Source organism: Onychostruthus taczanowskii, unplaced genomic scaffold (genome assembly GCF_017590055.1).
Source record: "Onychostruthus taczanowskii isolate IOZ18803 unplaced genomic scaffold, ASM1759005v1 scaffold88, whole genome shotgun sequence".
NCBI classification, from domain to species: Eukaryota; Metazoa; Chordata; class Aves; order Passeriformes; family Passeridae; genus Onychostruthus; species Onychostruthus taczanowskii.
Window position 1 is genome coordinate 2,519,309 of NW_024506773.1, and position 25,992 is coordinate 2,545,300.

Here is a 25,992-nt window from a genome sequence, read left to right on the forward strand (position 1 = left end):
AGATTCTTGAAAATGAAATTTAGATGTTTTTCTGTTCCTTACCCAGATATTATGTAATTTCTACTATTGAAGAGCCTAGTTGTTCCTATAACAGTAATTAACATCACCTGACAACCAGTATTACCAGCTAGCTCAGAATTACATGCCAAACATTGACTTTATTCCAAAAAGAGAAAAAGCCAATAAAATTAACTAGATTTCTAGGAACAGACCTAGCAGCACTACTAATATTGTGAGGGAAGGGCCTGTTCACCCTGTTTTCCATTTAGTGATTATTAGTTTGGAGGCTGTGATCCACAGGACTCGCTTGTAAAAGTCAGTGTTTAGGGGTATATGTATACAGAACATCTCCTGGTGGCATTTAGTCTGTTTGGAGGAAACTTCAATTAGTCTATCCAAGAGAGAACTGTACTTTTTTATAGCAAGTTTTTAGTTTCTGTCTTGAATTGTTGGTTGAAAACTTATTACTTGGTTTACTAGAATTATTCTTACTCAACTTACTTATATTGCTGTAGGCCACTTGTCTTTATAGCCACCTCTTCTTAACTCCATTTGGCAGTGATAAAATATTCATACATCTTGTGTTATTTTCTTCTCTTTTGGCAGAAAAATTATGTCCATTTTTCAAACAAATTGTTTGGTGAGCCTGCAATTTATTTTCCTCAAACCTCATGGTATGAGAGGATGAAGTGGGGTTTGCTGGACATTTCTATTGAAACCCAATGGAGAGAATGAAAGGGATTTATTACTTTTCTTGTTTTATGTATCTTAAGAAGATTCTCAGGCCAAGTACTAAAATGTCAAATGTCCTGGGTTAACTATATGATGCTTTTATCCCCAATCGAAAACTTTGCTGCACTGTATCAAAGTAGCATAATTTTTCACAGTGACTTAGACAAAGAGCAGAGTAACTTTGCTAAAATACTTTTTCTTTAGAAGCACACATCAATTATTTTCAGATATCATTCTTGAATGGAAAGATTAGTGGTGTGCTTCTCTGTTGTGCACTCTTTGAAATGCCAAAATTTTGACATAAATTCATGCTTTCACTGCCCTGATTTACAAAACATAACCTGAGAAGCATTTTTAGGGATTCTTTTCAACAAGCTAGTTAATTTATGCCTGTACAGGACAGATTAATCTTTTTGTCCAAATTTAATATTTAAAGAAAATTTGAGAAAAATTAAAGAGTCCAGTTGCTATTCATTTATAACAAATGAGATTTATATCTGCATGAGGATATCTTAAAATGTTGTCACTGATAAAAAGAGTTTATAATACTGTGGAAGGTATGATGTGTTTGTTTAACTAAGATATAAATTTTAGTGTTCAGGTTGGCTTTCAAGGTCTTTCAAATGCTATATACATAAAAATTACACTGTTGATTTCAACAGGTTCCTAGAATACATTTGAGTAGTTGATTGGTATCATTATCATATAGGTCTTATGTGGAAATTTGAAGAAAATGAATTAATTTATTATGACTTAAAATTTGCTCAAGTCTTATACCAGTAAGTTGGATCTTACAAATGTGTTTCATACTTTATTCCATTATTAGCCATCATTAGTAAATATTTTCAAAATAATTGCTTGAAGTTTGTCAAAGATGGGTAAAGGCTATGCTGTTCTGTCATATTTCATTATTTTATGAAAAATCCTTGATTATTGTAATTCAGTTTTGTTCACTTATTTTAACAAAGCAGTGGCTACTGAATAACCGTTGAATCAAATGTAAGTAACTGTAGATCAGAAAAGGTTATTGTAATAATTTTATAAAATGGGAATTTTTTTTCCCTCGTATATTAGCAAGTGATATAGGAAAATACTGTGTTGAACATTAAATAAAGTGTAGTATGCTTGCACTTCAAAAATACGCGATGACTCAGGATAATCTGTCCATTCATAAAATAGAAAGTCTAAATATATTTAACTTTTTTTTTCCCTGTGAGTAGATTCAGCACCAGTAGTATATGTTGACCATGCAAAACGATGAAGCCTTTTCCTGGCATCCTCTGCCAAGATCTTTTGTAGTTGCTTCTATTGCAATCTTTTTTCCTTGTTGAATTTCTGTATTTTAGTAGGATTTTAGATCAGCAGATGCATATTAAAACTGTGAAAATATTTAATTTTCTAATCACATGAATCTGTTGTTACCAGGCAGCACGGTATGTTCTTGTTTTTTTCTTTCTGAACAGATTATTGTGCTCTTTCTATGCAGAAAAGATACTGAGGTGTTAGGGCATGCACTTCTTATTTACAGCTCAGACACTGTTCCACTTTCTCTTAAGATTCTATCACTCTAAACCATCCTTTCACTTCAAAGTCAAATTGTTTAAGGTCACTTTGGATACATCAAGGCAGCCTCTTCTGTCTGCTAGTATTAGTCCTGCGTATATGCAATATCCCATTTCACAGGACTTCTCAAGTTCCAGTTAGTGTTGTGTGAAACATGAAGGCAGAAATAAATGTGTTTGTTGACATGTTTCAAGGGTACGTAATAGACCTTTTCTTGTGTGGAAAGGTACATATAATTGTATGCATTTGTGTGTATTTACAAAGATTGCATCTTCAGTTTGAAAGAAAGGCAGAATATGTTTATATTTGTGCAATCATTTCTTTTCTTTATACACTCTTCCACAATGATTGCTTGCTGTTCTACTTGCTTTTTATAGTAACCAATAATATTCTGTTCAGAACCAACCTCTGTCAATGCAAAGAAAGAAGAAATTTAAAAGCAGCCTCAGTTATGGAGGTTCTTACACTCCCTGGCATAAAGACTGTACACTTTGTTTATGTATTTACCTTTGAAATTTTGCGTTTTCCTTGTAACTCGGTGCTTCTCTGTGATGCACTTGAGTTTGTTGTGGAGAGAGAAACAAGAAGTTATCTGTTAGTCTTCAGATGGCTTTTGCTGAAAGTGTCTCTGATCTCAGACTTGTAGAAACGTGTTTGAGCTGAGTTATGCCTGGATTTTCATAGCAGCTGCATGGCTGATGCTGTAATATTTTCTCAATCTCTTGCCTCAGTCCTACCCTGGCTAAAATGGTTTGTCTAAGCAGTGTTTTAGCTGAGCAGTTGTATCAAATCTAAGGACTTTATATGTATCAAAATGTATCAATTGAAACTTAATTACAAGTGGTGAATGTGAGTTTGGGTACAGGTTCTTAATTTTGTTTGTTTGCTTTCTCTGAATTGCTTTGTGGGGTTAACCCTTACTGGATGGTGAGCAGAACATAGATAAAACCTCTTGCTGATACCTCCCTGAAAAGAATGAAGGTTTCTGGGGTGTTTGTTTTACTGCTGCTCCTCACAAAGCTAAAGTGAGTGTTCAAAGAACTTGTTCTGAAAAGCAATTGGGTTTTTACAACCTTATAATTTCAAAAACTCATGCAAAATTCCTTCATCCGTTTGACTCACAAAACATTAAAGTCATGTAGGCATGTCCATTTCTCTTAACATCTTCTCTTATGTCTGGGGTAATCCAAACTAATCTTCTGGATTTCAGCATGACTTGAATGGCTTTAATTTTGAAGAAAATATGTAAATATGTTCTTTAGCAAATATAATAAGCTGTGTTGTTTGTATTAGAAGTGATTCTACAGTAATACAAAGCTTCTGTAACCTTCCCTAGCAATTTTCCTCTCAGTGTTTGCAGTAATTCTCTATATGATGTTCTTGCATGCCTTTGGTGTAATCGAGGAAAATACAGATTTGTGACAAAAGTGGAATTAGTCTCAATTTAGTCCTACAGGCCATCTACTGAGCCTGAAGTTAATTACTGTTTAAGGTCTGTGAAACAGCAAATTTATGCCTAAAACTGATCTTTATAATAAAGAGACTAGAAGTAATGAAAGAGAAATTGTGATTGGACAGTTGTTTGGCTTGAGTTATTGTGGGCATCTCTGTGCTGTAGTTTTCTGCTGTGTTCTGTTAATTCTGCTTCCTTTTCAGTTCCTTTAATTTTACATACCTGTTCCTCACACAGACTTCTTCCAGTTATGTTAATTTTTCATAGCAAAATAAAAGAACTCTGGAGACCTGGCTGTGCCGGTGAAAGGTGAACCAGTTATTACCTCAGCAGAACTGTTTTCTTTTAAAAACTTTGAAGAGTTATGCAGAACTGAATGATCTATACTTCTCATAATAGAGTCTGAATGCTTTCTTGTGTGTTGAATTACACAACTGGTAGTTTTTCTAATATAATTTTGGTTTGCAGTTGCTTCCAGAGGAAAAAACCTGTATGGAGTACTTTGGTACTTTTCGAGGGCAGATGGTAGATTAGAGTTCACCATGGCATGCTCAAGCTTGTGTTTTGTTGGCATACTTGCTCAAAAAATACATGCAGTGCTGCTGAAAGAGCCTGTTTCACTTCCCCAGTGAGGGCACAGAAGTTCAGATCTGCTCACCAAAGGGTCTGGGGCCAGGGGCCCTGGTTGTAGTGTTGGTTACCTCCCCAGTCCTCATAACTGACTGCCATGCTACACGAAACCAGGTGCCAAGTAAGCTCTCCAGTGGGATTGTGTGTTAGGACCATTTCCTCCAGTGGAAGTGATCTTGTACAAGGCCATAAATCCATTGGGGTGTGGCAGCACGGGATTTTTTTTTTTTTTTTCTGCTGCCTATCTTTAGAAAGTGAGCCAAGGCTGTCAAAAGTAGTGTAAGTTATATTGGTGACAGAGGTGGTAAAATTAGTCTTTGGCTATTTTTTTGTTTGAAGACTTTTTGAGGAGAACAAATTTCCAAAAAGGATTTTTCATCTTGAATTATTTTATAAACTTCCTTGCAGTTTTCTACCTCAAATTTATTTTAGACAAGTAAATTAAATTTCTCCTTCCCTGTAGGGAAGGTGTAGAGGTTAGAGGAAATTGATCTTGAGCTCTTCCTCTTGAGGGGGGTTTGTCTCCTGGGCCAAATCTGAAGTTCAGCAGCCCGAAGCTTGGGGATCAGCACTACTTCACTCTGGTTCAAACTTTTCTAGTGATGAATTCACTTTTCTGCTTGTTATGTTATGCAGATTCTGTATTGCTATACAGAATTGTGCAAACACCCCAAAAATGTTTCCTGGTAGCTGTTTGCGTGTGTATATAGCTTCCAGCATACCATGCACTGAGGGATTTATATTACTTTCTGTAACTAGGAATTCTTTTCATAGCGTTCCCCTTGTGATTCTCAGATGGACTGTCATACACTTTGTTGTAAGCAACAAAAATCTGATTTTGTTTTGAATATGTCAGTCTTTCTGTCAGTTGCTGGCTCTAGCAGATGGGGGGACAGATTGTAAACAAAGTGTGAGAGAGCATGCTTTCTGTAGAGTATGTCAAAGAGTTACACTTGCAAACTAACTTCAGTTTGACTTTGTATGGAACAATGAAACTAGAGCACTTCAAAAGTGCTGTCTTGGACCCTTTGGCTAGCAAATCTCAAGGCAGAATAAAAGGTAAAGATGAGCATTACTGGAATTACTTTCATTGCAGCTCTGAGGTGATTACTGTCAGGCATGGACAAAAGGTCTCAGTCTCTGTGTTTACATTGAATAGTAAAATGTATGGGGTAAGAAAAAGGCTTACATCTTCTAATCTTGGCCTTTTATTTTTCTGAAGGTGGTTGTGATTGTTTGTAGAGATTAATAGAATGTTTTTGTCAGGCAATACTCTCAAAACTGCAAGAATTACCCTTCATCTGGACAGTCTTCTATTTTCAGGCTTGCTCAAAGCCACTTGGGATAAGAGAGGGGAAGAAGGAGGCAAGACTGTCAAGGGGATATTTATGAATCAGCCCTGATTTCCTAGTATCATGATGGAGGGGTTTTCCATAAACAGTTTAGAGAAATTTATATATTAGCTGTTCTAGAATTAACCTGTTGGGTAAATCTGCTTTTCTTGTTTGTGGCAAGAAAGTAAGTTGCATATCTAGAGGAAAATGGTTATGCTGTGTCTTGTTCTTCACTTGAACAGAGAATTCTGAAATCAAACTGTAGATAGTAAAAGTAGCAACAGTGCCAGGGAATTTGAACAAACAAATAACTAGGAGGTGGAAGAAGTCATTAATGTCCAGGAAATTAGTGTCTGATAGATATAAGAGGCTGAGTAAAAGTTCAATTGCTTCAATTCAGTACAAATGAAGTCTTTATGTTGTTGGTTGACATTGTGGGAAATTTACCTACTTGGCATTGGGTGAGGTAACAGATAAGAAATAAATGTACGCTGTGTATTTTCAAAAAGGGTTAATCCTGGGCAAAAAGTGTTACTTCTTTGCATAGAATGCAATGACTTTCTAAGAAACAAGCTTGTAAATATAGACTGTGAGTAGGCTTTCCATGCAGTTTGATGTGGAGATCCTGTGCCTTGTTCCTGGTGGCATGCAGGATCATTAAACCCAGTTTAAGGGTATGTTTTGTCTATGAAGTGTTTTATAAAATTAATTACAAGGAAGTTAACTGAATATTTGGCGACAATGTTCTTCTTGAGCTTTACTACTTAGGCGCAAATCTGTTTATAATGACTGTAATGCATCATGTGTTTGTAGTTTATAAGTCTCCACGTATTTATTTGTGCGGATGTCTTGCCATTTTATTGTGCTGGACTTTGTTAAGGGAAAGACAAGTCAAGTCTCTGCAATATATTAATTTCCTAGTTCATGGTGTGCTGTCGAGGAAGGCTGTCTGGTGAGTAAAGCTGGGTCCACTTGTGTTGAGGGATAAAGTACTGGAATGGTCTGCCAGGGGAGGTGGTGGAGTCACCATTCCTGAATGTGTTTAAAAAAAAATTGGATGTGGCACTCAGTGCCATGGTTTAGTTGAGGTGTTAGGGTTGGACTCAATGATCTTGAAGGTCTCTTCCAGCCTAGTGATTCTGTGAAAACACAAAGCCAAATTAAACATTCTGGATTGGTTAATACAATGTTTTCTAACAAGGATGTGACTCAAAAGTCTGTCCCTGGACTTTCAGTGGAAGAGTGAATGCTCAGTAGCTTCATTCCTTTTGGCTGATTGTTGTTTGTGTGAGTCATTATGGTGATTTTTATTGTCAGATCTGAGTTTTCATCGAGTTCAATTTAGGTGATACCTAGCTAGTTTATTTTTCTTGCTTGTGGAATGCAGCTTCTTTAAGGATGCGTTCTTATTTGAAGTGTTTGGGACAATGTGACTTCCACTTACCACTTTGGAAGAATTCTGAAAATTTGAGTTTTTTAGATCAGAAAACAAAATGTGTTCTTGAAATGTTACATTAACAGTTACAGCAAGTCTTCCAGGCTGTAGTAGTATAAGAGGAAAAAGTATTGCTGCTAGGGTCATCTGCTGCCTCTCTGATACCTGGCTTAAAGATGTAAAGAGCAGACTTCCTATCCTGGGAGAATTCTGAGACTTTTCAGGTAGACAGCAGTGAAGTTGCAACAAGAGCTCTAAAGGTAATCAAGAGACTTCAGGGATTTGGGATGACTGGTTAAGAGGTCAGAAGCTGAAAGAGAAACCTTTCTCTTTCCAGTTCCAAGGAATGATGAAGGAATAAACAGGAAGAGCTGGCAGATCAATACTTGGCTCTGAGCCTGGTGTCAGTGGCAGATTTTATTTTTTTAAATTATTATTAGTGCTGTGTTTATATAACATCAGGCCTGCTGATGACAGACATGGTACACCTGTCTCAAAAAGGGAAAAGTATCTTTGCAGATGCTAGAGTTACCAGGTCTTCTGGAGAGAGCTTTAAATGAGATTAGAAAAGGAGAAGGGATAAAACCAGGGGACAGCATGCCAATGTTTGAGGGATGGTGCGCTAGTGAGGTCCTTCAGTCTGATATCTCAGTGGAGGTAGGCGATGGAGATCCATGTGGTGGCAGAGGAAAAAGTGTCACTGTGTTACAAACCACGGAATTGCCTGGTCACATAGGAATTAGGGCTTCTAGCCACAAAAAAAGGTGGTGGGATCAACAGCCCAACCAAGTGCATTTGTATGAACGCATGCAGCAAGGTAGCAAGCAGGCTGCCAGTCACAAGCCTTCTTCCAAAGGCTCAGTGCTGGAGCCAGTTCTGTTCAGCAGTGACTGAGACAAGGGGATCAAGTGCACCCTCAGTGATTTGGCAGAGAACACTGAGTTGGCTGAGGGTGCTGATCTGCTGGAGTGTGGGGTAGGCTCTGCAGAGGGCTCCAAAGAGGCAGGACCTGTGAGCTGAGGCCCATGGTAAGAGGTTCAGCAAGGGCAAGTGCTGAATCCTGCACTTCAACCACAACAGCCCCAGGCAGTGCTGCAGGCTAGGGGAAGAGTGGCTGGAAAGCTGCCCCATGGAAAAGGACCTGGGGGTACTGTTTGACAGCTGTCTGAACATGAGCCAGTGTGTGCCCAGGTGGCCAAGAAGGCCAACAGCTTCCTGGCCTCTATCAGCAATAGTGTGGCCAGCAGGACCAGGGCAGTGATGGTCCTGCTATAATTAGCACCTCAAATCCTGTGTCCAGTTCTGGGCTTCTCACAACAGGAAAGGCATTGAGGGGCTGGAATGTGTCCAGAGAAGGGCAGCAGAGCTGGGGAAGGGCATGGAGTACAAGGCTGATGAGGAGAGGCTGAGGGAGCTGGGAGTGTTTAGCCTGGAGAAGAGGAGGCTCAGGGGGGACCTCATTGCTCTCTACAACTACCTAAGAGGAGTCTGTAGCAAGGTGAGGGTCATCACCTTATCCCATGTAATAACCAACAGGACAAGAGGAATGGCCCTAAGTTGCATCAGGGGAGATGTAGGTTGGATATTAGGAAAACTTTCTTTACTGTAAGTGTTGTCCTGCATTGGAATGGTGTGCCCAGGTAGGTGGTAAAATCAATGTCTCTGGAGGTATTTTAAAAGACCCTTAGATAGGGTGGTTAGGGAGATGGTTTAGTGGTGGACTTGGTGATGCTATATTAATGGTTATACTCATCTTAGAAGTCTTTTCTGATCCAAACAATTCTATGACTCTGTGATTTTACACTAAAATTTTGGGACTAACTTGTAGCCTAAAATGGGGTTTTAGTGAATCTCATCTTATGGTCTGCATTTAAATGTGTGTGTGTGTCTCACCATTACTGCTTTCCAGGTTCGTCCCGTGTGCCAGTCTTAAGTGGCCAAATCTTTTATCCTTTCAAAGAATGCAAAAGTATTCTCTTGTGTTTTCAACTACTGAATGTTGCTTGAGGCTAGTACTGAAATTTCTTCCAGTTCAAATAAAAGCTTATGTATTTGTAGAAAACCAATATAATAGGTCAAATCAATTCCATTTAAATAATCTTATCAGCAAATTCCACTGCTTTGTTTTCTTGGTGGTCTTGTTAAGCAAATGTCAAATAAATTTAATGTTGGGGTCAGTACTTGCAGTGCTCTCAGTCTGGCACAATTTTGCTGCAGATAATTCTGCTGAAAATTACTTAATTTTCTTAGCTGTGATTTGATTTGATGTGGGCTAGTGCATCTTGTAATGCATTATGTTTAAATCATTCATAGTTGTATAAATAATAGCTTATTGAAATTAGCATTTTTTAATTGTATTTTTAATGTCTTATGGTGGCAAATGTATTCCTTAACTTTCCTGTCAGTCATGTTTATAACTACTGTACCAGTGTACACCAGTCTAATCAAGCACGGGGAGCTGGAGTACCTCCTTCTAAATCGAAAAAGGGCCAGACACCTGGAGGTGCTCAGTTTGTTGGCTTGGAATTGTACAAACGGCTAAAAGAATTTCTGAAGAACTACTTGACTAATCTCCTTAAGGTAAGATGGGGTATGAGATCAATCTGCACTTGTAGTAACATAAACTGTGGTGAGAAGAAAAGCTGTATCAATAAGCCTAGAGGTGTATGCAGCCACTGGAAGTAAACTGAATGATCTGAAAAGGTGCTTTTGTCTCCACAGCCATTAGAATGTTTTGTTGGCTTTACCACAGACATAGATCAGTCCCTAAGCTTGTACCTGTGAGCTGCTTTTCCTCTTCAAGCCAAAACAACATTCCTGTGTTTTATAGAAGTAATGTTACATGACATCTTACGCTGTCCTGTATTTGAGCAAGAATAGCTAGACATTCCAAGCAATTAACCAGCATATTAGGAATGCTGAAAAAATGGATGCCTGTCATGTTGAAAATGCCTGATGGTAACCTTTATTTTTGTTTAATAAACTACTAATAGAGCTGGATGTTGTCTTGCATCCAGAGGGACAGGGATGTCTTCTGGAACTTTATCTGTGCTGTGCATTTTTTTCCAGCCTTTTCATTTCAAAATCTCATACTGGCTTTGTGCTTTACTAATGTAGAACTAAATGCATTAGCAGTATGTTTCCTGTAAGTACATTGCATGGTGTAGATTCATTGCACAGTCAGTTTGTATTCCCTGATACGTCTTGGTTTTACCTTAAAATTGCGCAACAGTACTGGCAAGCTTGTAATTTCAGGATGGTGAAGATTTGATGGATGAGAGTGTGCTGAAATTCTACACTCAACAGTGGGAAGATTATAGGTTTTCAAGCAAAGTATTGAATGGGATATGTGCCTACCTCAATCGACATTGGGTTCGTCGTGAGTGCGATGAAGGTCGTAAAGGAATATATGAAATTTATTCAGTAAGTAGCTTTTTGAAGTGAGTGATTTGTCCGTTCCATCTGCCACGTTTGCATTATCATTCTATAGATCACTCCTTGAATCTTGTAGGAGTCTCATAGACGTTTTGTAGAAGTGGTCAAAGTAGCATTCTCCCTCCTTACCCTACTCCTACCTCAGTATATTTGTAAAAATTCCAAGGTCTAAGTCTGTGAGATGTTTAATGCGCCTTGCATGTATTGGGACTTCAGCAGTAGATTGTTGAGGGTTGTCTGAATATTTGCTGCTTAGTGTTATCTCTGTGCCTCAGCGTGGTCTTGTCATCCCACTTACAATTCAGCCAAGCATTTCAAACACCAAATAAAGCAGTAAATAATATTTTTTTCTAATTTCAATACATTTCTACAAATTTTTTAGCTTCCAAGCTGCTAAGATTCAGACAACATTTGGTTTGTAGTGTAAGTTATTTTGGTGCAGTTCTGAAAGATTCGTATGTGATCTTGATAATTTTTTTGTAATGTGAAGTAATATAAATAAGAACTTAACAGTACTTCTGTATCCCAGATAACTAAAAGGGTTTTTTTTTTTTTAATAAAAGATAATTATTGTCCTTACTTGTGAAGCATTAGGATAGTGCTGTGCTGTTTTTGTGCTTCACTAGAGTAATTCTGCATATGGTAGAAAAACAGTTGGTATCCTTAGTTCCCTTTCTCTTGACTTTAGTAGCCTAATGCCAGGGGTCTATGTCAGCTTGGAAACTGCCAACAAAAAAAGCTGTGTGTTTTCAAAGTCACGCCAAGTGGGTTTTGTTAGTTTCCAGAGATGGCAGTGGATCCCCTGGTAGAAAAAGGAACAACTTAGTAAAGGTAGTGGTAAACCCGGTTGTAATTTTAATGTGAAACAATCTCATTGTTTGAGAAATGTGTGTGCCAATATATAGTTTTAGAAGTTCTCATTAGTTTGCATGTTACATCAGCTTTCCTTAAAGGGAGTTACCCTACATGTATATCTGTATATGTAAATACTTCCTTTATTCCATCTTTCTTCTCCCTTCTTTTATGTCTAGCTTGCCTTGGTGACCTGGAGAGACTGCTTATTCAGGCCATTAAATAAGCAGGTATATATATATATATATGTATTAATACACTACAACTATAGTGTTATTTTATAGGGTTAATTTCTTATATTGTAAGTAACTACTTCAAGGAGCCTGGGAGGCATGGGGGCATGCACAGACCCGGAAAATAAAATGGAGCCTTCTGCTTCTCCTTTGTGATACTTAAAAAAAGATCTGTATTTGAAAGAATAAGCCTTTGTGTGTGTGATTGAACCTTGATACCAAGACTGTTCTGTTATCTCTCTGCTGAGAGGACCCTTGGCTTTTTTTTTCCTAAAAGCTAAGGGGACTTGAAGTAGCAATTTCTGTGGTTACTAAGCTAGGCAGGGGTACAGGCTGATGGCAGTCATGTCTTAAAGTTTGGGAGTCAAGATTGCATGAGAACAGATAGGAACAGGCCCGGATTTTGGTCTCTCCTAATGTTGCTGTAAGTTGTTACATTTACACTGATACCTGGGAGACTCGGGTCAAAGCCAAATGTTTAAAATTAGTGAATTAGCACAATATAAAACAAGACATTCCATCACAATTTTTAGTTACATGTGTAGATTGATTTCACTTCTTACCAGTACTTCATGACGAAGTACTTGCAGCAGATTATTTGAAGAATAGGTGGTTAGCTCAGGTCTTGCTACAGTGTTTTATATTTCAGGTATAGAAAAAGAGAAGTTTGGCTTTGAATGTGTTTTTTTTTGAAATTAAAGAAAAGAAAAATACTAAGCCCTTGAATACCCATATACACCTTACCACTAATCAGACTGTAGCTATGTTGTATGACTTAAAAGAGTATCATTCTCTGTATGGACTTTATATGTTCAAATCTCCTTAAATGTTGTTCTCAAGGTGCCTGACTTTTCTTGAATATGGAAATACACTCATAATTAAGTATGGTGCTTGATCTACCAGCTGCTTTCTCTGTGCTTGACTTAACTTTTAATCCCTGTTTTCTAAGGTAACAAATGCAGTGTTGAAATTGATTGAAAAGGAAAGAAATGGTGAAACTATCAATACAAGGCTGATCAGTGGAGTTGTACAATCCTATGGTAAATGTGATTTCTTTAAGATTCTGTTACTTTCTTAAAAATAAATAAATTTATATACCCTATCAGAGCCCAGAAGTAGCATCCCACCTCCTCATATGTCCAATAAAGACTTTTTTTACAGTAATGTAAATGCAGTATTAACTTCACATTTTATTGATATTTTACACAATAACAGATGATTATACTGTATTTGTGAAACTTGAGAGTGCAACTGATAGACAAGAGTGTTCATCATGTACAAATCAGTTATTAAATCTGGAAGTGGAGAAGGATGGTAGTTTGCGTAGCAGAGTGGGGTTGCTTTTCCCTTTTGTGTAATATGGAGAGCATTGCCATCCAATTTACTGACTAGTTTCATTAATAAAAGCAAAAGCATATAATCTGGAACTCCTAGGAGGAAGAAATGAAAGGAGAATTTGAACTAGCATTTGAGATACTGAAGTTTTCCAAATCCTGTAATCCTACATTTAAGAAATGTATCTAAAAGTGTAGTTGACATTAGTAATGTCTTGTGCTGATATTTTTAAAATGCAAAATCAATGTACTTTATTTTTAAAGTGGTGCTGATGCAGTCCCAATTGATTGCTTTCATCTAAGTTAGAAGGAGTGTCCTTGTTTATTTGCAGGAGACGACTTCATGAAAACCATTTTTTTTTATTTCTTGGTCTTTTCTGTTTGGTTGTATTTTTTTTCCTTTAGTGGAGCTGGGGCTGAATGAAGATGATGCATTTGCAAAAGGACCTACACTAACTGTCTATAAAGAATCCTTTGAATCTCAGTTTCTTGCTGACACAGAGAGATTTTATACACGAGAAAGTACTGAATTCTTGCAACAGAACCCAGTCACAGAGTACATGAAGAAGGTAAATTACTTAATCTGCTTTGTGAGTCTTGTTTTTCTGGATACTGTTTTTTTAGAGACAAAGGAATATAAGTTCTAGGCTTTTATGATCAGTTTCTTAAAATGATGATTATTTTACAGAAGCAGATAGCTGGTTTTCCCTGTAGTGATTTGCTTCTGTGTTTGTCTGGTCTAAAGTTTGTCTCCTTACCACATTTCAGTGAGTACAGTGAAAGTATGGAACTTTCTGAACAGTCAAAACAGAAGATTAAGTTAAAATAAATTCAGATTTTTTTAGACTTCAAGACACCAAAACAATAATTCTGCTTTAATACCACAAGTTTACCATTCCTGTACAAGGAACAGTGTGTTGACACATTTATTGAAGTATCTTCCTGAGCAAGCTGGCTAAGGACATACATCACTAATTAGCTGTAATTCTCGTAGAATATTTTAGTGTCGTGAACCCCTACAAAGTACTTCTCATCAACAGAGGCCAGGTTTAAATTCTTAACTTGTCTCTTGTTTTGGGGATCCCAGACAGGGCAACTAAGGGCAAGCAGGATAAACATTGGCTATTTCTGGCCTGGTTATTAGGTCAGTCTTACTGACCTGGTAGTAGATAGGTCATCTTCCACCTTGGACAAGTGCTGCTTCATATATTCTATTCTCAGTACTTTTCTTCACTTTCTGAATTGCTGCTTGTTTATTCCCTTTCAGCTTAGTTAAAAAATAAGAGAACTTTTCAAGTATGTAATGTGCAGATACACATCCCTCCCTGCTGTATTCTTTGTGTAATGCTTTTTACCTCAGAACATATCCTTTCTTAACTTTGGGCATTAAAGTCAATGAATTACCCAGAAAGAAAAGAAGAAGATTGGAGGGGAAGTCCTAGAAATAACACAGTAAAAGGAATTGTGTCTTTTGTAGTTTCCCAGTAATTACCAGACCAACCTATGTTTACTTTTCTCTTGTTGAATTAATTCTTTTTTGCTATTTCCCTTTCAAGTTCTTGTTTTAACTTTCATCCTTATGTATGTATAAAGAGAAAGTAAGGAAATTTCAGTCATTCAGAACCTGAATGACTGGCTCATCCAGACTTCCTTAGTACAGGACAGTAAGAAGCTGTCTGAAGGTCATTGCTATTTCAAGAACTAGAGATTACAAGCAAGCAGAAATAACTGATTAGTACCCAAACAATCCTCAAGGCTTCAGAAATCCACAAAACAGCAACTTGCTTTGCTTGAAGCTGATGTTGAGGATGAAAGCACATACAAAGTTAGCAGACAGCAGGGGAAATGTTCAGCAGGAAAGTGTGTAGCCTTATGTATCTGCTCAAATTAATATATTAGAGATGTATACAAGCCATTTGGGCTCTCTTGGCATCTCCTTACACACAGTGGCTGTAAGATCTTACGAGTAATCTGATGGAAGCATGAACTGTGAAGGGAGTAATCTGCTACTTAGTACTCTTACTTGACATTCTCACTGGAACACTGTACTTTGAGTTCTGTCTGGCAATAAATAGCATTGCAAAATAAAAAGAAACCTTGGAGTACCCTAGGGCACACCCGCATAGCATGACTGTTACCATGTTACAGTAGAATTTTGGTAGTGTATTCTAGAACAGTCAATGAAATCTTAACTAGAGCTAGGATTTGTGTATGTAGTTAGATAGGCAGACTTACTGAGTTTAGAAGGATTATGAATTTTTCTTTTCAGAGCAGACCTCATGAGTAAAGCTGGCATAGCCTGATGTGCTGTAGGGAAAAAGGTCAGTATTTCTTAAGGCTGTTCCTTGAAATATAGTCTTACACTGAACTTTTCATCTTTATGGTTGAAACAAGCAAAGATACTATTGTGTGAACTAGTTAGTTTTCCCTTGTTTCTGAAATATGACTTTAAAAGGAAAATGGAGTTGTAAGAACACCAAATAAAACAGAGAGTATAAGGAAATGTGAAGTTAGAGTAAATATTTCTTTTCATAGAAGAGCTCACAATGAGAGTTGACTGTTAACATTAAAAGTGAAAGTATAAGGATATTTTAAGAAGCAGCATGAGAAGTGGCAGAATTTCCTGAACTACAGAAATACAGAATTGATTAAATACAGGCTAAGTAGTTCCAATGTTCATAAGGAAGATTTTCTGCTATTTGCTGTCAGTAAGGAAGTTGTTTGTTATTCCTTACTGGTAGGAAACTGGCAAGTACTCTGGAGCTGGAGCTTGTATCCCATCTCAAGTTGCTGATTTAATTTCGTATATTTTGATCAGTACTGGTTTAGCTCTAGGAGACAGTATCCAGGAGCATTTCACAAGACCTAAGTGTAAAATCGTTGCAGAATGAGTGAAGCTACCAGTGACTTAGATGATATAAAGTTATGTGTGGTGCCGTGCACTTGCAGTGTAGCTGTTCCTTTTTTATTGTCCGGAATACAATCTTTCATGCTTACTTGTTACTCTGGCATACTAGGACAATGAATTAACCTAATTCCATTTTCTTGATGATGTTGTTAATTTAAACAATTCAGGCTAATAAGAGGACATACGCCCCTTATCCCTAATAATGTGCTGAAGTTACAAATGGTTTGTAATGCGAATCCTTAACACTTCTGCAAACGAAATAGAGGTAATTTTTATGTAAACAATTTCAATTTTACATTTCAGCATAAGTTCTATTCCTTGAGTGACATTTAGAATTTTAGTTTGCCAGGAAGATGCGCATATGTAGCATTTCTATGCCAAATTACATGCTAGTATAATTTAAATGACTGTAGTTTATTGGGAAGCTTTTCTGTGTAAAAATGTAGATGAGACTATTCAAATAAATTTGTCATGGGCATGGTGTTAAGTTGTAGTTTCCTGCCTTTTAGTTTTGTGGAGCCATGAAATACATTCATGTTTGTCTTAAACAAAACTACCTCTAGCTGGAGAGCTTGCTGATCCTGAAACTGCCAGCATCTCATGTCAAAGGCTTTCTCTTTTTCTGACAGCAGATTTCCATCTGTAAACTCCTTATTCACAAGCAACAGGAAAACAGTTTTGCTGTGATTCTCCCCCGCCATTTAAACAGCACATTGTATTTTCATCAACATAAACATCAATTCCAAACGTATATTATGATTCCTGGAAAAATAACTGCTAAAGCAGGTGGTTCACAATACCAGACTAGAAAGAAATTTGCTTCTTGTTGTTGTTTTCTAGAAGAATTGACTTAACAGTCACCTGTTTTCTGCTGTTGGATTTGTGTTCTGCCTTCCCTGCGGGTTTCATGTTTATCTCTGTGTTTCTGTAGGCTGAAGCTCGCCTTCTTGAGGAGCAGCGTAGAGTTCAGGTATATCTCCATGAGAGCACACAGGATGAGTTAGCACGAAAGTGTGAGCAAGTACTTATCGAAAAACATCTGGAGATCTTTCATACAGAGTTTCAGAATTTGTTGGATGCTGACAAAAATGAAGGTAAGGAGTTTCAAACACTGGCTTTAGGCTTAGAGCTCTCCTCCCTGATGAATTGTGAATAATGTAAAATCTGGTGCTAGCTAAATGTCTTTTGTTCAGGAATTAGATTAAGGGAGAAGATAGTCACTAAACTGATGGACAAGCAGGTTTTAATGAAATTGGGATGGCTGATGATACTGCTTCAAGGACCCTACCCCAATCCCAGATATTAAGGCAGAACAGCACTAGTTTGATTTCTCTTAACGTGGTTGGAAGAGTTTCAAGAGCACTTGAGCCATTTTTCCAGCAGGAGCTGAAGCTTGTGTGGGAGAGATGGGAGGTGAAAAACAGACCAGTACTCTTTCCAGCTCTTTCAGTTTAATCTATGGATCTTCCTGAATCAGCACTGAGAATTTTAAAATCCAGAGTGTTTAGAAGTATGTATCGGAAATGTTAAAAGAAGAATAGATGCAAATAAGTAGCTTTTAAAATAAAATATATAAAATACATAACATTGCATATAGATCACTAGGAAAGGGTGGAAATTATTAAATGATGAGTTAATTTTGGCTGTGAAAATGATTAAGTGTTGCTAATAGATCAAATTTATGTTGTCATAGAGAATACATAGAGTAAAGACTTCTTCAACACTTCCTCTGAAATATCAGAGTTTAGGTATCTTTAAGGAATTGTCAGTTGTATTGGTTTGTATGAGTTTCTTCAGGAGTTTATAGACAGCACAAAATAACAGCCAGAATTAATTCCTGTGGATCATGCAGATGATAAGGATGAATCATGATTCTGATTTCCCAGTTGGGGAACTAATTAAATCTGTATTTCAAGTCTGAATATGGCTGTATAGCTGAAATACTGCTCTTATGAAAAGGGGCAGAATGAAAGAGATGCTGTGGTTAAGTTACTAATGATAAAATTGTTCATTTGAGAGTTTTAAATTGTATATTGGTATTAAAATAGCAACTGCGAATTATTTCTATCTATAGTAGTGTTGATAATGAATAGACGCTTTGAAATCAAATAGGGCAATTGAGCATGATTAGTAGGTCAGAAGTTAGCTGATTCAAATGTAAATAATCTGTACTAGTATTTGAGTCAGATGTTGTTTGTGTTTGAAAATATTTACTCTGTAATTGGAAGAGATTTTAATGGGTGTTGGTTTGTGAAAGAACTTCATAAATGACTAAAGGACTTCTGACAATTGAAATAGAAATAGAACAAAATAGAAAGTTTTTCTGGACTCAGGACACCTTCACAGACTTTTATGTTTTCCTCCTACTTTATCAAGGTCATTGGTTATGTGACCCTTATTACAATCACTTACCATAGTGATGCAATTCTATAAGTTTGTCAGGGTAAAAAATAAAAGAAGTATCTTGTGTCTTGGGCACTGTCTAGTTGTGTCTTTGGGTTTACTTTCTTGTGGATTATTTCTAAGATTAACTAGACTTTCTTTAAAATGCTTGATTTTTTTCTTATTTTTCAAAATATTTTCTCTTCTGTTATCAGGCTTCACTTACGGCAATTGTAGCAGTTCCCTTGCCCTTTTTAAGATTCATGAAGTTTCAAGATTAGAAAATTTATTTTCAGTGACAGTCTGATAATTCACTCTTTAATCACCGTAATCAGTTCATTCTCCAATTTGTGATATACTAGCATAGCCTTTGGTAGACTATCCTAAACTTACAATAAAAGGTTGCTCTTCATTAAAATATTTATTGCTTTGCTCTTGAAAATACACTGGTTTTGAGGTCCTTCCATGCAAACTGAGTTTGAGAATATCATATTACAGGCCACTCCAGTTGGTGTTCTGTAACTTTTTAATCCATTGTGCAACTAATGCATAAACTGGTTATAAAGGTTGTGGGACACATTTGTCATGTGTTACATACTTCCATCAGTATAATACCTGTAGGAAACAATTGGGTTTATTGGGAGAAGGCTGTAATGATGTAGGCAGAGTCACCATGCAAATCTTCCATGAGACTTTGTAGCATCTATTCCTTATTTCACCTAACACAGACATCCTGGTAGACCAACCTGTGAACCCTTGGTTGTGGGTAGATTATAGCAGCAGCTTGTTGTATCTATGCATGACTTATTTTCCTATCTTTTTATCTAAAGTTCTGTAAGGTATCGTTATGTTCTTATAAAAGTTAACATCAGGTTGCAATTGTGGTTTTTCACAGAAAAAAAAATGTTTTGTTTTCAAATCTGCTGGACAAAGTTTTAAGGAAAGGAAAGTGTTATACAGAAACCTAAGTGAACTGAAATGTCACACCTTCAGTATTAGAAGGCATCAAACTCTGTGTTGTATTTCAGAGTTAGGTAGAGTACCAGCTCATTGATTGCTCTTGTTTTGTTTAATCTGATAATCATCTGGTTGTAATAAATTGCTCACAAGCCCTTCAGAGCTGAAGTCCTTGCACTTCAGAAGAGCTAGATGTAGCTCTTCTGTACATGTGTTCCACAAGGTGAAATATCCTCCTTAGTTTACAGTAAATAATCTGATTGTTTACTATTTCACTGGACTGCCTGTTCAGTGAGGGCAAGATTGCAAGAGGTGACTGGCAGGTTTGTGAACATGGTTTATGGCCAATTCAATGTTTGCTTTTTGGTTTTTTTTGGTTTTTTTTTGTTTTTTTTTTTTTTTTTGTTAGAGTTCTGCTCTCAGAAAATACAACGCATCTATCCTGTTGAAACTAAATAATAAAAACCAAAACTCTCTTCAGTATTAGACTTTCCAAAATTGCTAATTGATTTGGAAAGTCTTGGCTGAAAACTGGTGAGATTTTAATAGGAAGCCTTAATATGCTTCACGTGTGACATGACATGCAATTTTACCTTTATTAGTCTATCGTAATGCTTTTCAGAACCTCTTTTTTCTTTTAGATGCGACTATTACTACTGGTAATCAGTCACTTAAAGTTGGTTTTTTTAAAGAGATGTCTTTTACTAACAGTGCTTTATTGAAGGAAATTTGATTTATAATGTTTCAGTTTATCTGTTAAGGTCATATCAACATACAACATTTTGCCTTGAATTTCCAACTGTTACTACTGTTGCTGTCCAAAGTAAAAGTGTTGATATGCAAAAGGCTACAAGTGATGTTAGATGTCTGAGAACTGACCTGTTTAGAATAAGATTTAAAGGACAGTGGTCAGCTGGAAAATGTACTTGTAGCACAGCCAGCAGTAACATTAATAAGAACCTCAAATTCATGGCAGCACCTCAAAATGTTACTTAAATAAGAGAGGTTTAACACCATTTTTAAATCATTGCTTTAAACCTGTGAATACTAAAAATCAGATGTAAATTTTCTACCATTCAAATGGTGGGTTTTTATTCTTGAGATTTGTTACATTATGAAGGTAAAAAATAGATCCTAATGTAACATATTGTTTTCTCTTTAACTAGTGTTAGCTTTCCAGGTAAGTGCAAAGGTTTGTTGTATTGGATAATCATTTACTGTAGTTTTTTCTGGCTTTTTACAGGAGCAGTTGCATATGTGTTTTTGTTGACAATGGATGTTTAGCTCCTATAGACAGCTAGTAAATGAGAATTTGAAGTAAGAGCCAGTACAGATGGGAAATGTTAACTTTCCTTTTTTTTTCCTCTTTTACAGACTTGGGTCGCATGTATAACCTTGTATCTCGAATCCAGGATGGCCTCGGAGAGCTGAAAAAACTTTTGGAAACCCACATTCATAATCAGGGTCTAGCTGCAATTGAGAAATGTGGAGAAGCTGCACTAAATGCAAGTATCCCATCAAAACAAGTCTGTGTGTGCTGCCACTTTTACATTAGAGGATAGTGGATGCTTCCTGATAAAACTTCCAGTTTGTTTGTTTTCCCTCTCACTAATTTGTAAGGACTTGGTGAATCTCAAATGCTAGTAGAAGGTTTAAAACAAAATTTACATTGCTCTGTTTCTACTCCTTAAATTTTGGGGTTCTTTTGGGTGGTTTTTTATTTTCATTTGGTTTGGGTGGGTTGTGGGGGTGTTTGGTTTGGTTTTGAGGGGGGAGGGTGAATTTCCTTCTGAGATTTTGTTGTCAGGATGTGATGCTGCTTGGAAAGCTGACAGTGCACATACAACACCAAACACTTACAATACAAGTACACCTCAAAGTCCACTGTTTCAAGAAGCATTATCTCAGTCAACTGTATTTTATTTCATCATCTTAAGGAATTCTGAGTTGGATGGGATTATGTAAAGTTTCTGTTGGTTTGAGTTTTTTGATAATATCTTAATTCTGTTTGGGAAAGCATGAGAAATAGGAGAAGAAGAAGGAACTGAAATGGTTGGAAAGGTCACAATATAAGGAGGAGTTCAGGTCTTTGTAAAGGCTGCTTTTTCAATTTTTATCCCATAATAGTAATTTCAAACTTAGTTTTGTATTGATTAGAGTTGCATCTTGGCAACATTAAGTTCTTAAAACCCATTGCCAACCTTCTTCTCTATAGACAATATGATGGTTTCCAGGGGAAAAGAAAGAATGAAACACTTTGCACAAAGCAAGATCAGGATAGATTATAGATTCTGGTAAATTTTATTTAAAGTGGAATTCAAGAAGCACTTGGAAAAGCTCTCAGGCATTGTCACTGATAATACCATCATTAGTGTGATTCTCAGGGTCATTAGTGTGATTCTCAGGGTGGTCCTGTGCAGAGTCAGGGGTTGGACTTTGATGATCCTTGTGGGTCCCTTCCAACTCAGGATACACTATGATTCTATGATTAACTTTGTTTTTTGACAAAGTTTATTTTAACTTGTTGCTTTCCTGAGAAGTTCTTGAAATAGCTTCATACAAAAGCAGTAATCTGTATTGAAGGGTGTTGTGTCTGTTGTTCATTTCTATAGTTTTAAGTGCATAGCTTTTTAGTAGTGTTGGTCTTTTATGAATCTTAAAGTAACCAGGAAGCAAGTTCAGGAATCTTCAGTTTCATTTGTAGACATCTCCATGAATTTTGAAATCAGATGTGCTCGATGCCGTGCACATCCCCTAGTGGTCATCACTCTTGAGGGTTTTTCCTGCTTAGGCCTTGAAGAATTAGGCCACCAAAAAAAAAAAAAAAAAAAAGGAAGCTCTTTCTCCAGGAATTATTTCATCTTTCAGAGAGGGGGGGTCCAAGATTTGTATGTATTAGGTGACTCCATTTACATCCATATACAAAACTCTTACTGCCTCTGAACTACTTCTTGTTTCCACATCTTTCTCTTTTGTTCCTTATTCCACACATTTGTTCTTCATTTTCATAGCAGCATCTCTGGCTGTTCCTTGGGAACCATCTTGCCTTTTCTTGCAATATCCCACACACCACTGTACTGCTATTCATCATTGCATTGTTAGTCCTCTGTCATACTTAGGACTGATCTTTCCTAACTTCATTTACCCGTACTGAGTCTAAACAGATAATCAAGTAAACAAATCTTCTCACTTTCTCTGTAGTCAGTGCAGAGAAATAGTCATACCATCCTGACTCATTTCACTTATTTTGTACATTAATGCAGAAGGAGTTGTGCTCTAGTCTCTGTTAACTGTATTAACAAAACTGCTTTTCAGTCAGATTGGCTGCTTTTTGTGTGTTTTGTTTGTTGTTTGTTTAGCCCTTGTAATCAGTACTTTTCTGAATGTCCTTCAAATCAATTTGCATTCCTTATCTCAGAAGTTCTCAATAATCTCAGTTCTTTGTCTCAAGCATGGCATTAGATTGGTGGTCCATGGTAGTCTGTGTCTGTCTTCAGTGGCAACAGGAAATGTTTTTCAGGATCCTCATAAAACCCTGCCCATATTCCACCACTTCTAGCCAACAAGACCTTCTGATCTCCAAACTGAAGATTTCCAGCCTTTTTTAGTCTGTTGTATAGTAGCTGTCTTGTGTGCCTGATGATTTACTTGCCCATCATTGTCCCTACTCCTTGACTACACTCCATCTTATTGAGAAGCAAAGATCAGTAACTGCACAAAGAACTCAGTCTGAGTACAGTAAACTTGATGTTTATTGGCATTTGGCTGCCACTGAGTGCTGAGCACGTAAATTTTAACAACTACCAGTGACTGAGGTGTCTGTACTAAGTTGTACTTACTGGATGTACACCAGTCACATGCTTACCACAGAGATTTTCCTCTATAGCAGTTGCCATTTTATGATTGTCCAGCTCTCCCAAGTGTGACTTGATTTAAAAATGTTTGCAGTGGTTGAGTAAATACTTTGTTGTCTTTTGTGTGCTGTGGTACACTCTGCACCCTGGTTGCTGTAAATGGGAGCTTGCAGTAACATTAGTCAGTCCTGGACATAGGACCTGAACTAGTCTGGGTACTAGTTTACCTTTAAAATGTTTCTAATACTTCATAGATTTTCTCCACACAAATTTTCTTGGGCCAGTGAATAGCTCCATTTTGGAGGAAGTAGAAAGCAGAAAGTCAACAGGTTGCAAAAACCAGTCTCTCCTTATTGCAGGATCCAAAAATGTATGTACAGACAGTGTTGGATGTCCATAAGAAATACAACGCTTTAGTCATGTCTGCATTCAACAATGATGCTGGCTTCGTGGCTGCACTAGACAAAGTAAGTGCATGTTGTGGCAGATGCTGGACTTGTTTTTTATTTCCATGCAAAATAAATAAAAATTGTCTCCCAAAATTTCACTGTCTTTTGTGATTTATAGGCTTGTGGTCGATTTATAAATAATAATGCAGTAACAAAAATGGCTCAATCATCCAGTAAATCCCCAGAGCTACTGGCACGATACTGTGACTCTTTACTAAAGAAAAGGTATGTCCTCAAAGACAAATGATTATTTCATGTTGGCTTTTATTTTAAAAGGTTTTAGCCTGTGAAGTTTTATACTGTCTTCAGAAACAGAACTTCACTTTGCAAGAAATAAATTTTATCAAATTCTGGATACAAAAATTTCAGTAGGACCGTTCCTAAAGGTTGTGTTGTTTGATATTCTTTTTAAGGAAAAGTGGAGGAAATAAGCAAACCTTTCTTGCCTTATAGGAATCTTAGGTTTTTGTTCTTCAGTAAAACTGAAGGAGGGGTTTTAGGTAGGGTTTTCTACACTGAAAAACTTAGATTTGATTGTGTCTTGTAAAGAGATGCACATTCCCTTTCTCCATTAAAACTGTTGCTTTCCTCCTTTTGTTTTTTCTGTATCTTCTTCTATCTGGGCAGAAATTGAGGAGGAGAAAAACTGCTTTCTAACCTTTTATGGTTCATATTTTAATTCAAGGCACTTAGTTTTAAGTGGTTCAGCAGCTCATACACTGAATTGGTATCAGTTCAGTTCATACTGGACTGGATTGGTGTCAGTTTTGACCCTGGCAGCATTTCTGGTTGTTTTGGCAGAGGGAAAAAAGCCACCATCAAACAACGCAAAAATGGGAGAACTTGCTCACTTTTCTCTTTCCCATCTCCTCCTTCATTCAGCAAAGGGTTTATTTTCTACTTTACAAATACTATGTACAGGGTAGATTTGGGCTTTGCCTGGTGGGCAAACTTGAGATGGAGGAGGGCAATGTGGTGCTATCTGCGCTTTCACCCAGTCAAATCCAGCTCTGTTAACTGTATTCTTCTTGTACTATCTAAGGTAAGAAATAAAGATAGCATTTATCAGGAAGGGAAAGGTCCATGTTTAAGCTCATAAATCCTGAGAAGTACCAGGCTACCAGCAAGTCCCAAGCAAGTCATGGTCCAGGACTTCAGCCTGTGACATTTGGGAACTTCAGAATTGCTGATAGGTGGGGCAGTGAACTGTTCACTTCATTACATTGTTTTCTCTTTAAAGAGCCTTTGATCCCAGAACTATTCAAATTTGCATTCTTTTATTTCTGAAGCTTCCATATGCATCCATATGTTGGTTTAATTCTGCTGGTTTGGAACTCATTAAAAATGCACTTCTTTAATTGCAGCTCAAAGAATCCAGAAGAAGCAGAATTGGAAGATACACTCAATCAAGTGGTAAGATGTCTATAAATACCTATAAAATATAAAAATTGTTTTGTTTATTAAAAAACCCTTTACAGCAGATTTAAAGTGACTATATTGAAGCTGTGCTTTTGCTTAATCTGTATATGCATATAAAATGTATCATTTCCATGACATCTTTTTATGTCATTATATATCCACATATATATAATATGCTCTACATGTGGAATATACAGTTCTTGGTTTAAAATAGTATCCATATTTAAAGCAAATACACCACCAGTCCCTCCACCCTCCCCTAAAAAAGCCAAACAAAACCCCCAGTCTTTAAAATTTAGGTTCAAATTAAGCAGTTCCTGCTGCATCTTTTTCAAGACAAATGTTTAAATATTTTTCCCTTACAAATTATCTTGGTTTTTCCAGATGGTTGTCTTCAAGTACATTGAGGATAAAGATGTGTTTCAAAAATTCTATGCTAAAATGCTGGCAAAGAGACTTGTGCATCAAAACAGTGCTAGTGATGATGCTGAGGCAAGCATGATCTCCAAACTAAAAGTGAGTATTTCATGACTGTCCCGTAATCTACTGCCTTGCAGGTCTTAACACTGTTTTGGAAAGCATTGATGTACATCCTTTCATTTGTTTATTATATGCACAGAAAAAGAAACAACAATGGATATTTTGTTTGTTTTTTTTTAAATCGTAGGAACTTCTAGTGCATATCTGCCTGATGGAGCTAAGCTTAATTATTCTTAACCAAATGAATGACATGGATTTAATTATTCAATGGAATGAGTACTAAAAAGTAGCTTAATTTTGTTAACCCATATTTATGCAGAGTTAAGCAAATTACAATTCCCAACCCTTTGAGTAGTCTTGTTTCATTGTGTTTTGCTTAATTTTCAAACAAAATTTTCCTCAGTTTTCAATGGCAGTTAAAGCTCATATTCCAGGGGGGATCGGCACTTTGAGTAAGGGAAATACAGAACTTTGTACATCTTCTGTTAAGGAAATAAGTTCCAACACTTTGTTCTTCTCATTATCCAATGTCCAAAATGTGT

The 25,992-nt window shown here is 36.8% G+C and overlaps 1 protein-coding gene across 1 annotated transcript in view; it reads left to right on the top strand.

The window, feature by feature from the left end:
* Nucleotides 1–25,992, top strand: part of CUL1 (cullin 1) — a 51,892-nt gene that overhangs the window by 17,632 nt on the left and 8,268 nt on the right. Inside the window, exons 3-13 of the mRNA XM_041425200.1 lie at nucleotides 9,553–9,727; nucleotides 10,403–10,570; nucleotides 11,614–11,664; nucleotides 12,617–12,707; nucleotides 13,407–13,570; nucleotides 16,841–17,003; nucleotides 20,623–20,753; nucleotides 23,462–23,569; nucleotides 23,670–23,776; nucleotides 24,916–24,964; nucleotides 25,355–25,486. Of these exons, the coding sequence (XP_041281134.1) occupies nucleotides 9,553–9,727; nucleotides 10,403–10,570; nucleotides 11,614–11,664; nucleotides 12,617–12,707; nucleotides 13,407–13,570; nucleotides 16,841–17,003; nucleotides 20,623–20,753; nucleotides 23,462–23,569; nucleotides 23,670–23,776; nucleotides 24,916–24,964; nucleotides 25,355–25,486 (1,339 nt within the window). The remainder of the gene's footprint in view (nucleotides 1–9,552; nucleotides 9,728–10,402; nucleotides 10,571–11,613; nucleotides 11,665–12,616; nucleotides 12,708–13,406; nucleotides 13,571–16,840; nucleotides 17,004–20,622; nucleotides 20,754–23,461; nucleotides 23,570–23,669; nucleotides 23,777–24,915; nucleotides 24,965–25,354; nucleotides 25,487–25,992) is intronic.